The sequence below is a fragment of the Necator americanus genome, chromosome II, assembly GCF_031761385.1.
Source record: "Necator americanus strain Aroian chromosome II, whole genome shotgun sequence".
NCBI classification, from domain to species: domain Eukaryota; kingdom Metazoa; phylum Nematoda; class Chromadorea; order Rhabditida; family Ancylostomatidae; genus Necator; species Necator americanus.
The window spans coordinates 21,885,862-21,897,174 of record NC_087372.1 but is presented as its reverse complement, the minus strand read 5'-3'; the positions used below and the strand labels follow the sequence as shown (position 1 = coordinate 21,897,174).

At 44.4% G+C, this 11,313-nt stretch overlaps 2 protein-coding genes across 5 annotated transcripts in view; one reads left to right on the top strand and one right to left on the bottom strand.

Annotated features, from left to right (window-relative positions):
- Window positions 1-71: 71 nt before the first annotated feature.
- On the bottom strand, window positions 72-8,113 carry RB195_018981 (uncharacterized protein; the record flags this gene model as incomplete). 3 transcript variants are annotated; one of them, XM_064186628.1, is made up of 5 exons in its annotated part: window positions 72-1,040; window positions 1,320-1,896; window positions 1,977-2,289; window positions 7,443-7,615; window positions 7,698-7,831. In XM_064186628.1, 5 exons carry the CDS (start codon window positions 7,829-7,831, stop codon window positions 72-74), a joined length of 2,166 nt encoding a protein of 721 aa, XP_064042510.1. The 3 variants fall into 3 exon arrangements, with proteins under 3 accessions (XP_064042510.1, XP_064042511.1, XP_064042509.1); XM_064186630.1 differs by lacking the exons at window positions 1,977-2,289; window positions 7,443-7,615; window positions 7,698-7,831 and having other exon boundaries at window positions 1,161-1,889; XM_064186629.1 differs by lacking the exons at window positions 72-1,040; window positions 1,320-1,896; window positions 1,977-2,289; window positions 7,443-7,615 and having other exon boundaries at window positions 7,640-8,113.
- The window catches only part of RB195_018980 (uncharacterized protein), a gene marked incomplete at both ends in the record, with an annotated part of 31,336 nt that continues 22,421 nt past the window's right edge, over window positions 2,399-11,313 (top strand). Inside the window, 4 exons of one of the 2 annotated variants that reach the window (XM_064186627.1) lie at window positions 2,399-2,581; window positions 4,332-4,424; window positions 4,930-5,070; window positions 5,125-5,189. In XM_064186627.1, the coding sequence (XP_064042507.1) occupies window positions 2,399-2,581; window positions 4,332-4,424; window positions 4,930-5,070; window positions 5,125-5,189 (482 nt within the window). Of the gene's footprint in view, window positions 2,582-4,331; window positions 4,425-4,929; window positions 5,071-5,124; window positions 5,190-7,956; window positions 8,007-11,313 lie in introns of those variants that run through there. The other variant, XM_064186626.1, reaches the window with a different exon arrangement.

The following is an 11,313-nucleotide window of genomic DNA, read 5'->3' as shown; positions in this document are numbered from 1 at the left end:
TGTAGCGAACACGTCACCCCATCTCTTTGGCGGTCTCCCTCGAGGGCATTTAGCCTCTCTTGGGATCCACTCTAGCGCTCTTTTAGTCCATCTATCGTTTTCCCTAAGGACACTCCTCTTAAGTCGGAGCTGCGAGGTCCGGATAGGTGTTGTGTGCGCCGGTTGAACTTCAGAAGACATCTCTCATGGGCTCTGTGGGTGGTAAGTAACTTCTTAGACGTGGCAGCAGTGTCTGCCCACGTCTCCGCTGCGTCACAGAGCGCTGGAAGAGCTGTCGAGTCGAACAGATGGGCACGAAGATCCTGGTCCGCCAGTTGGTCCGTAGCTTCCCTGACGAGTGCGAACGCTGCCCATGCTGCTCTCATTCTTCTATTCAGTTCTTCCTTCGAGTCGTTTTCCATGTTCATAGAACGCGCGAGGTATACGTATGACGAAGTTCCCACGATTTGGGAGCCTTCAAGTTGTACTCCTCCGTCCTCGCAGTAGGCGTTCTTCATGAACTGTGTCTTCTTTCTGTTTATTCGCAATCCTATTTTCTTCCCTGCTTCGTTCAATTCGTTGAGCATCGTTTCTGCTTCATTGGTACTGCTCGAAAAGAGAACGATGTCGTCCGCAAAACGAAGGTTCGAGAGAGATCTTCCATCAACACGTATGCCCCTTTCTTCCCAAGGAAGTAATTTCATTATCCATTGCAATGCAGCCACGAACAGTTTCGGCGATATAGTATCGCTTTGTCGTACCCCCTTTCCAATGGGTATGGTGAGAGGGCGGTGGAAAAGCTGTATCCTAGTCGTGCAACGATCGTAGCAATTGGCTAATGTCCTCACATACGACGCGACCACACCTTGATCGACCAGCGCTGACAGTATTGCATTCGTTTCTACGCTGTCGAAGGCTTTCTCATGTCGATGAAGGTTAGAATAAGGAGCAGGCGGTATTCCCGGCAAACCTCTATGACCCTCGACACGATCTGGATGTGGTCCAAGCAGCTGAACCCTTGGCGGAATCCAGCTTGTTCTTGAGGCTGGGCTTCCAGCATCCTAGATATGCGCGTGAGGATGATCTTGGTGAATACTTTGTATAACACGCTCAGCAAGCATATCGAACGGTAGTTCCGAAGGTCCTCTCGGTCACCTTTCTTATGGATAAGAACGGTTCACGAGGTCTTCCACTGGCCTGGGATCCTTTCTTCCTGAAGGTAGGATGTCATGTGCGCTGCTAAAATTACATGAAGCGGCCACCAGCACGAAGAAAGTCTGCTGATATAAAGTCGTGCCCGGGGCTCTGCCAGGTTTCATGCTTTTGATAGCGACTCGTACTTCCGAAGGGAGAATCCGTGGTGGAGCTTCACCAATGGGGATGATCGGGCCTGACACAGGAGCTGATGAACGGAAAGGGTTCGAGTAGAACCTCTCCGTAATGATTTCCATCTTACGACGAGAAGACGTGCGAGTCCCGCCTTCGCTCAGCAGGGCTGCTAACGGAATATTATACTCGCGGAGATCCCTGCGGCACTTCTTTAGACTCGTTCTTCTTTGTGCTGCTTCCAGAATCTTCTTCTGCCTGTATTTCAAAAGATCCTCCTGCAACGCTTTTCTGCAGCTAGTGTTTGCTACTAACCACTCAACGTGCGATGCATTCGGATCAAGCCTCAAAGCCCTTCTTCTTTCCAACAATTCCTTGGTGGTCTTCGAAATTCGATCCACGTTTGTCGTGCGCGGCTTCGAGGCACGCTCAGCACAGGCTCCTAATCCTCTGAGAAGCATCTCGTAGTTCACGTTTGGGTCCTCGATGTGCCAGTCACCGTTGGACAAGGAATCCTCGAGTACGCAATCGTCGTAGACAACTTCTTTTCTCCTTCGCTGCCGATAGCAGATGTTCTTTTCCATCGTGTGGCTAAGTCTTATTTTCGCACGAAAGAGTGATCAGAACCACTACGAAAGGGTGGTACTACTGAGACGTCAAGTAGACACCACCTTCGGTTGATGAGTATGTGGTCGATCTCCGCACGAGTCGCGCCATTGGGCGATTCCCATGTCCACCGACGATGATCTTTTTTCATGAAAAGAGAGTTCCCATGAAAGCGGCGAGCGGCGGACAACGGCCCGGCGGGACGATTGCCATTTTCATTCCAGTCCCCTAGTCCAAGTCCTCCAATCCTGTATTCCTCTTCTGTGGCCTTTCCTAGTTTTGCGTTGAAGTCTCCGACAACGAATTTGTAGAAAGACTTCTCGTTGTGGATTACTTCCTCCAGCTCCTCGTAAAACGCGTCCAATTCGGGTTTATCAGCTGCTGATGTTGATGAGTAGCAGTTGATGATACTGATGGGTTTTTAGCGCATAGGGCGGAGGCGAAGAATGGCCAGACGAGGTGACAGGATCTTGTGAGAATCGACAAGATGGACGACAGATGGGTGCACAGCAAAACCAACACCGCCTACATTTCGCGACGGAACCTTCTCTCCACGAATGACGAGTGTACCATCATTCATCTGTCTTACGTCGCTCCTTCTGCACTTGGTCTCCTACAGAGCAATCACGTGAAATTTGATACGCTCTGCAGCTCCGAGAAGGGCATGCAGGTCAGCGTCTGTGGACACTGTTCTCGCGTTGTAAGTACACCATCTGAGACAGTCTCCATGGCGAGTCGTACGTGTGCCGCCTTGTTCCAGAATCAATGACGTCCTGAGCAACCTGAGATTTGATCGCCTCTCACTGGTCGCCATGCGTTCGAAAGTCCGAGATGGCAGGTCTAGTGTGCAGGATACTGAGGCAGTGAATATGCTGGAGTGGCAAAAAAACTTTTCCCCAAACTAGGCAGCCCTGCCACAGCGAGCTTAGCTTTCACCACAGGTCGTCGCCCAACCTATATGGATCAGGGAGCCACCTTGCGACATTTTGCCAAGACGGTTGTGAATCCTAGCGGTGGTTTACTCTTAGCTACGCTTCCGATTCCGAGAAGTCGGAATGTCGGATGTGTCGGACTTCTCAGCTTGGGAGACCCTGCCGGAGGACGATGCTGTGCATGGCAGTTTGACACCCAGAGTCACCTCCACGCCACTATGAGGCGGTAAACCGTTGTGGAAAAAGGAACCACAATAAGATGTCAACCAAAATCGGATTGCCCTACCTCCTGAGGAAGGTGTTTTGTTGAATTTCTTCAAGATGTTACGCACTACTTTGTACAGCATGCTAGGATGTATATGGTATATTGATAATAAAAAAAGTGGTGCATTTATCCATTCAAGTTTCATAGGAGCTTGCATGCCATGCTGATCTTGCACACCAAACATTACATATGACGCCTCAGTCTGCGCAAGTTGTGGTAACCTATCTGTTGGCTGATTTGGTGTTGTTTTTCGGCTTCCACTCGAATTCCCTGCTCTGCATGGACTTATTTAAAGTACAGGAATTACGGGTCGGGTAGTACAAGAAAGGTAAGCGAAGACAGGTGATGGTGATGATGTGAGTGCATAAATACGGTTGGACTTCCGATTGCAATTGACTTTCGCCATTGCTTGAAGCGCCTTTCATTTTTAGAGAAAAACGTGCGAAACGCTTGGACATGAGTTAGAATCGAGAGATGAATCTGCTGCTAAAGTCGCGTTGCTGTTTAGTACCCGAAAGCTTCACATTTAATAATTCATTCTCCAACAAACATTTATGAATTCGCCAGATCTGAAGCATTTTGAGTTCTATTCGATTGGAGTTTTCCTCCTTTGTTGAATCGTTATAGTGACTCTATCGATGTCGGTAATACGACAAGAAGAAATTCCTACTAAATACTCGCAAACATCACATTTAAATTTCGACGACAGAATTTCCAGAGAATTTAGTATAGTTCCATAGCATTACCAAAGGAAAGATTCACGCTGATAAGTCTTATGCTTCAGTTCAAATAGTTATAAACTTGAGATATTGTCAGTTGCAAAACAGTCAGTTTGGCTCCTCAGAAGTTGTCACCTGGAATCTTCTAGTTGAGGTGTTGGGTAAAATATAGTGTGGGGGGACTGAGAGGCACCCTAATTTCTGGAAGCAAATAACTAAATTACATGGGCCCCTAAAACCTAAGCATTAGTCTTAGAGGATCTATGACATGTAAGCTAAAGTTACTAAGAATTGATGAGAGGAAATCCAGCTATCTTTTCTTCTCTTTTTCACGACTTATGTTTCAAACCTAACTTTTAAAGAACAAACTCCAGAATTGGAGGCAATACAACATTACTTGTAACTCCTTAGTTACCAGGTCCGTATGAAGTCTCGTTTGCAGTGGAAATGAAATGTCCAAACATTAAGCACAATACGTAGTTATCCCATTGACGGATATTTTAGAAGCGTAAAACTGGAGGTGGATCCATTCTTCCCTTTGCCATACTTTCAAACGGAACATATCGTATCAATCGTGAAGAAGAGAAGAAAAGAATGGTTAGTTCAATACAGCTCCAAAATGCGAAGAAAACAACTTAACTAGAAGACTCCATGGGGCGTGCTTTCACTGAAGGTGGAGAGGGTCTATAACTTCCTCACCGAAAGCTAAGGACTTTGCCAAAGAGTAGAAAAGAATGCGTACGGAAGTCCTCGGACAATAGGAAGACTTCTAATTGTGCTGTGTGCAAAATTCCACTTTTTAAAATGGATTTACGAAGTGCAGCCATTAACACGTTTAAGTCCACCTCATTCCCAACCGCTAACTACACCACATCGCTTCGAACGCAACGGCTTACACAACTACACTGAACCTAATGTCTTTTTGACCTGACTATACTATAGGGTCACCATTGCGCGCTTCAAATATCATATCAAGGTCCTGCTCCAATTGCACATCTATTGCTTTATTGTACGTGTTCCTCAGTCTTCCTCAGAAAATTTCCATGGTTGTTTATCGTCTGGCTTACTGTTTTTACCTTCTTTTTGCTACAAGTTTTTAAAGGCTATTTTTGAAATGGATGCTGTCAAGAGAAATCCGGATACTAGTGTGGATGACCTTCACTCTGAGTTCGACTACCAAAGTGAAGTTGAACGCCGAAAAAAGAAGAAACATGATCTTCTTAAGAAAGACTTTAGTTCACTGGTATGGCATTTCCGTTTTCTTTTTGCTTCCTTGTGAATCCGGCGATGTTTCCAGGGTAAGAATCCAGACCGGAAAGAGGCGCAATCTTTTTTTCAAGAAGAACATAGCCGCATGCACAGGTGAGTGGAATGCAATTATGTGTTTACTGGTTCCTCCGCCTTCGTTTATCGAGACAACTTCAATTAGTTCTGTTCAAGCAGCGATTGCAGAGCCAGCGCTGTCGGAAATTGCATATTATTTCATCCTTGAGCAGTATGGGGGTAAGAGTGAATGAAATAAGAGTGTGCATGCTAATATGACCACGCGACGCACCCAGTGCACAGAATTTCCTCTACAGTTTGCGCGAAACTCCCTGGTGCTCCTCTTTCTTTGGTTTTCGTTGTTTTTACTATTTTCGCACAACAATGCATATATGGGCTCACCCAGTCCTAAGGAGTTCGTTTTCAGTTAGTTTTGTCGTTTGGAGGGATTCAATTTCCATTTCCATTTTTTTTTGTGTGATTATGCGGGATTAGCATTTTCTATAATCGTCTTCGTAGTGAAATGCTAAAATCCGTCTTAGCTATGTACAATTACAGAAAAGAGAGCAGAAGCCTAATTCATGCACACAGAAGTCTTTATGGAGGTGTCCCGGAATCAGAAGCACTTGGTAACTAGTGAAAAAGAATTTTCTGCGTGTTAGGACTATGAAAGATGAAAATCTTGCGTAATGCACAAAAAAAGGACAGAAATTAAATGCCTAAAATCAAAATCCTGGAAGTGCCCTACAAGTTGAACATACGATAAAACTAATTGAAAAGGACATCACTTGAAACATGTAATCTTACAAAAAAAGAAGCACCATAGAGAGAAGAGAGATGATATTCCGCCTACTGTGCATAGAGCTGTAATAAAATCATTTACCGGGGACGTATCGCGTTATTATACAACACAATTACAACATACTTTACGCTGACTGTACATTGGACATGTTGAGCTCTTAAGTTCAATCATGGCATAACAATTATTGAGTAAAAGCGATAGTTGTAGAGTAGGGGTGTGGTATCGTTTTTGGGATTTAGTTCTTCACCTATCCTCGATTACCTTGACTCCCGCTGATCTTCGAAATGGCCGAGCGGGCGCCAGTAATTCTTCCATTTGTCCCGATCGGGCGCCACAGTCATCCTCCTTTCACGTGGGACACGAGGACTATCATAATTCTCTTCGAAGGACGGAACCCAGTCACTTACAGCTCTGTTCCAACCATAGTTGCAATAGTCGGAGCCGGTGCTCCGACACCCTTTACTTTTGGACGGTCGGCGAAGGAACCCTTTCACTTTGGGACGGTTAGCAAAGGGACCCTCATCACTTGAGCTGCAGCCCATGAGTTAGACCCTTTCACCTGAGAAGGAGCCGGCTCCTCCCTATCGCACCTATGGGTCCAACGTTTGTCGTTGAAATGCATCAGGTGTCCGGCCCTCCTAATTTTGCTTTCTTTTGCATATGCGGCAGCGACTCTGATTTTCGATCGAGTAGGAGTGAACTTTAAATTCCTTCTTCCACTTGCGTAAAGCGGGTTACTTCTAGCATCACCCTTTCAATTCGGTTCTCTATGACACTGATAGCATTTCCTCCTCCTTGCGAAACGCCTGCCTTTCTTAATCATGGGACAAAGCAGGAAGAACGGTGGTGAATGAGGTGAGTACGGAGCCGGCTGTTCTTAGTCCTCTTCACTACGTTCTCTATGCTCTTAAATGGTCTCCAGGGGGAACGGTTAAGAGGGTCCCGGCGGATTCTCCGCGAATGCCTTCGTGACATTACGTGCTCAGTGGATATGCCCGTAGGATACACGAACATATCTCGACGAGGTTACGCTCCAGTCGTTCATGGTGGCGCAAACAACCGTCTTAGATGCTCTTTTAGCCATAGAGACGCAAAGAACTACACAATTATAAGAAATAACTAAAAAAAAGAGAAGAGAACGGGAGCGAGTTTTGTCTAGATCTTAATGCAAAAAAGAAAAGAAAGGGAACAAGTTTTTTCATATTTGAAGCTATTAGAAGCATCCTTCTCTTATATTTCACGTGGTTATTTCTCTTGCTTCTGCTACGATTACAAATTTGAGATCATCTCATATCAAAAGTTTCCAGTGGATGTGTTTGATCCTCCAAAACTATTAAGTACTTCATAAATTATATCCTACCTGGTTACTCAACGTATGAATAACGATAAGTAAACGGAATTATTATTTGTTTATCTATTTAGGTAGCGAACGTAAATATTTTTCATGCACATAGCTGAAGCATTCGGATATATTCATTCCGTTAAGCGTGAATGGGGCATCAGAAACCCGTTCCTCATAAACATCATCTTGTCTAGGTTCAGCTAAAAACCTATCTTTTTACACGTTTCATCAAATTCGGCCAGCATCCGTTCCGCCTGATTAATGCTTGATGTTATAGCAACGATATCATCAGCGAAACAAGGATGGTGTGAATGCCGAACGTCAACTTTCACTCCAATGTTATTCCATTCCAATCCTCGCATCGCGTTCACGAGAGTGGCGCTGAATATTTTGGGTGAAATAATGTCACCCTGACGAACCCCTTTGTTTACATCGATGATGAGGCGAAATTCCGGTCGTGAACTTGCTGTACAACACTAGAAGTATCTTTATGTACTGAGTAGGGACGCCTTTGTTGTCCAATGCTTTCATGACCGCTTCCGTCTCAAGCGAGTCGGAAGCCTTCTTCAAGCCGATGAAGATGAGACAGAGCGGCATCTTGTACTCTCGTGGTACTACGATGAGTTTTGAAACAATGAATGATATGATAAATCTCTGATTAATTCTGTGATAATTCTCTCCATTTCCCTTCTCGATGCAATAGTTGTTCCCTTCGGGTTCCGATGAGCAGTCATCCTCGTCTTGCGTCTGGCAAAGTCTCGACGGGCATAGCGTATGCTTTTTCCCGCCTCTTCCTAAGAACGAGGAACGGTAAAGAGGGTCCCGGCGAATTCTCTGCGAATGCCTCCGAGGCGGATATGCCGGCAGATACGCGAACATACCGTCACGGTCACGCTCCAGTCGTTCATGAAGACGCAGACAACCGTCGTAGATGTTCTTCTAGCCACAGAAACGCAGAAAACTGCGCAGTTAAAAAGAAATATGCAAAGAAGAGTGGTGTGAGCTGTCGAAATTACCGAATAAGTCAAAGAATAATAGTGTTAGATAGAAGTACATGGGATTTGTATGGTGTTCTAATAAAGAAAGGAAGTGAGTTTGTCTTTATATCACCTTCAGAAAATCTAGAAATCTTACCAAATTTGAACTTTTTTTCTTCGTGTAAGATCCAAAAAGTCAGAGATACAGAAGGTTCCTCTGTCCAGAAATAAATTAGACTACAAAAAAGCTTGGGAGTTACAGGATAAGGATAATTCTCATTACTTTTGAGTTGCTCTTGAGAGCTGGAATGTTCCGTTTTAACGAGAATTTTAATGCACGTAATTTGAAGCTATTAGATACATCCTTATCTCATATTTCACGTGAGGATTTCTCATCTTTTGGTACGATTACAAAATTGAGATCACCTCACGTCACAAAATTGCAGTAAATGTATCTGATTCTCCAAAACAACTTGGTGGATAGTGAATTATATCCTAGCCGGTGATGCAGCGTATGATTAGCGGTAGGTGAGCAGAGTCAGCTATTTAGGTGCTAACGAAAGTGAATCTCTTTAGGAAACGCACCATCTCTAATTGTTCTAACGAGGCATGACCCGGGCATGCTCGAAATTCCGCCGGAACCCTCTTTACACGCACCCTGTTATAAGTACAGATCGTCATCCTAGTTCTTTTCCGTTTCGGTAGCCTATATAACACCTGCAACCCCGTTTTTCCTGGCGCTACCGTACCAGATTTTCTTCCGGAATCAGCGGACTATTTTCTATTACTGTGACAGGCGTAAAATTTAAAAACCCATGGGCAGGTTGCAAGTCTCTAGTTCCATGAGTTTTTGGGAGAACGTTGCGTTTTCTCGGTGTGAACAGGTGGAACCTATTTGTTAGAGGTGACTCCAAACCGCCTCCTTGCGCCTCTCAGTCACTTGATTGCAGGCTTTTACCGGACCGACGTGCGGGATACAAGGATGTCATGTGTCAGTCCTCAGCATGCTACAGAAACAGGGGGTCCATCTCCTGAATCTACCCGCGTCTCTGGACAAGCGCAAAGTCGCTTTGGGGAACGGTCAAGAGGTACCCGTATGATGTGCCGCCGCGTATCCAGAAGGCTAATGAGCGTCGTTAATTGCATCGCGCGTCTTCTGACAGCGTCACGATCGCTACAGTAGCATAGTTGCTCCTCTTGCGCTACGTCTCGCTGTCGCCCCGCCCACACTACCCTCCCTGCCCATTTCGCCGCGTCCACTGCTCTTACGAGGAGTTTTCTTCGCCGCACCTGCAGCTCTTACGATGCGCTTTTAGAATCGAAGGAAAAGGAAAATCCCTGGTATTAGATTTTGTTTGAAACTCTGTATAAAGTATACTTGGAAGTTAATACAAATGAAAGAGGTTTGTATATATGCCATTTAGAAATGCGAGTGAAAATGAAATTATCCTGTCTCGACTTGTTAGGTGGAAAACACTCATCCATCTCTGGGAATGCAAAAGATGCTTCAAAGAATTGCCCCCTGATCGGTGTAGTGCTATATTCTTTTACTTTATTTCGCTTTCTAGGAATTTCTTTTTGCTTATTTAGCCGAGTAAAACTGCCATCGAACGCCTAACGAGGCGCGAATAATGCCTCGCGGACATACATTGTACCTGAAGGTAGATCTCGAAGGTGCAAAGGTCTCTGTTCGCCACTAATACACCTGACCTGTCATACTGATTTTATGTAGAGAACAGATACAAATGAAACGATAAAACGCTGTTGAAAAAAGTTTGAAGAACCATATAAAGTTTTATTCCATAAAACGTACAAGGAAGTACTAAAATGCGCTGCGCTCTATATAAACATTATATCTATATAAAATTTTGAAAAGGTAAAATTTAAAAAGGAGTTCAAAAAGTGTATACAAAGTAATAAGGACATAAAGTTGCTGGGCGTATAGTTGCTGCAGTCGAAAGTTGAACATGATTTCGTTGAATGACATCGTGACAAACATATACTTATGCACTGCGCATTTTTATAGAACAGTTTGGGCGTGAAATGTGTGAAAATATATTCATTTCTTTTCCTTTATTTTTCTCATTCTTTTCCCTGCAGCATTTTTTTTAAAGATAATCTTTATTTGTGTGAAGTTGCCAAATGAGGTCAATTTAGGCCACACATATCACTTATCAATCATGATATCGTTAACCCCTTGATACTCTATGATATGTCTCTGATAATATATCTTTTAATTGGATGAAAGGATCTAGTTTTCTCCTTAATTCCCGATCAAATGCGCTCAATTTACTATTTTTGTGGATTAGAACTTGCTGCGTTAGTTCGTTTTACACTCATCTCCCTTTTAAATTCGCAGTATCCACTTCTTCGTCGCGGCGCCAACGTCGCGTGTAACTTTGATTAGAGAGCAATAAGGGGCGGGGTCTAAATGATCTCAGGCGGTCGTGAAGAATGTCTAGCTGGCGGAGTGGCAGACGTGATTACGCGGAAGCGCGCGGCGCTGAAGGGAGGTAAGGAGCGGTCAGCCGGTTTTCACGGGTATCTTTTGTCCCGCACCCGGTCGCTTTTGGTCTGCGATTAGCCCTCTGTCCGTCACCCTGGAACGAGCCTCGCGACTAACCGGCTGTCCTTCTAGTGAGGGAGATCCGTGGCTTTAACAATCAGATTATGAAAATTAGTACTCAGGGAGAACGTGCACAACGTAAATAACCTTTTATTGGATTTTCCGTTCACAAACAGGTGAAATAATACGTCGCGATTTCGCAGAAAAGGCATTATTTTTAAAAGTTACCATTAATGCCGGAAGTCCGTTGTAAATGCTAAGAGAATTCATACCAGTTACTAAGTGGGCATCGTTCTCCTTTTTTATTTCTTCTTTTCACATAATCTCTTGAGCACTTTGAAGCGGTTTCTTTGTCAAGAAAGGAATCCAAACGTGAGGAAATAATAGTGGTAAAGTACAGGATGAAGTTCATGCACCTTCAAAATCCTTTCAGTGGAATTAATCACTCAAAAGATCTTGAACGTCACTACTACCTAGTAGCCATATGCAGCCCTCTCTCGGTAAGGACTACTCATCGAACACAGAGAAAAGCACAA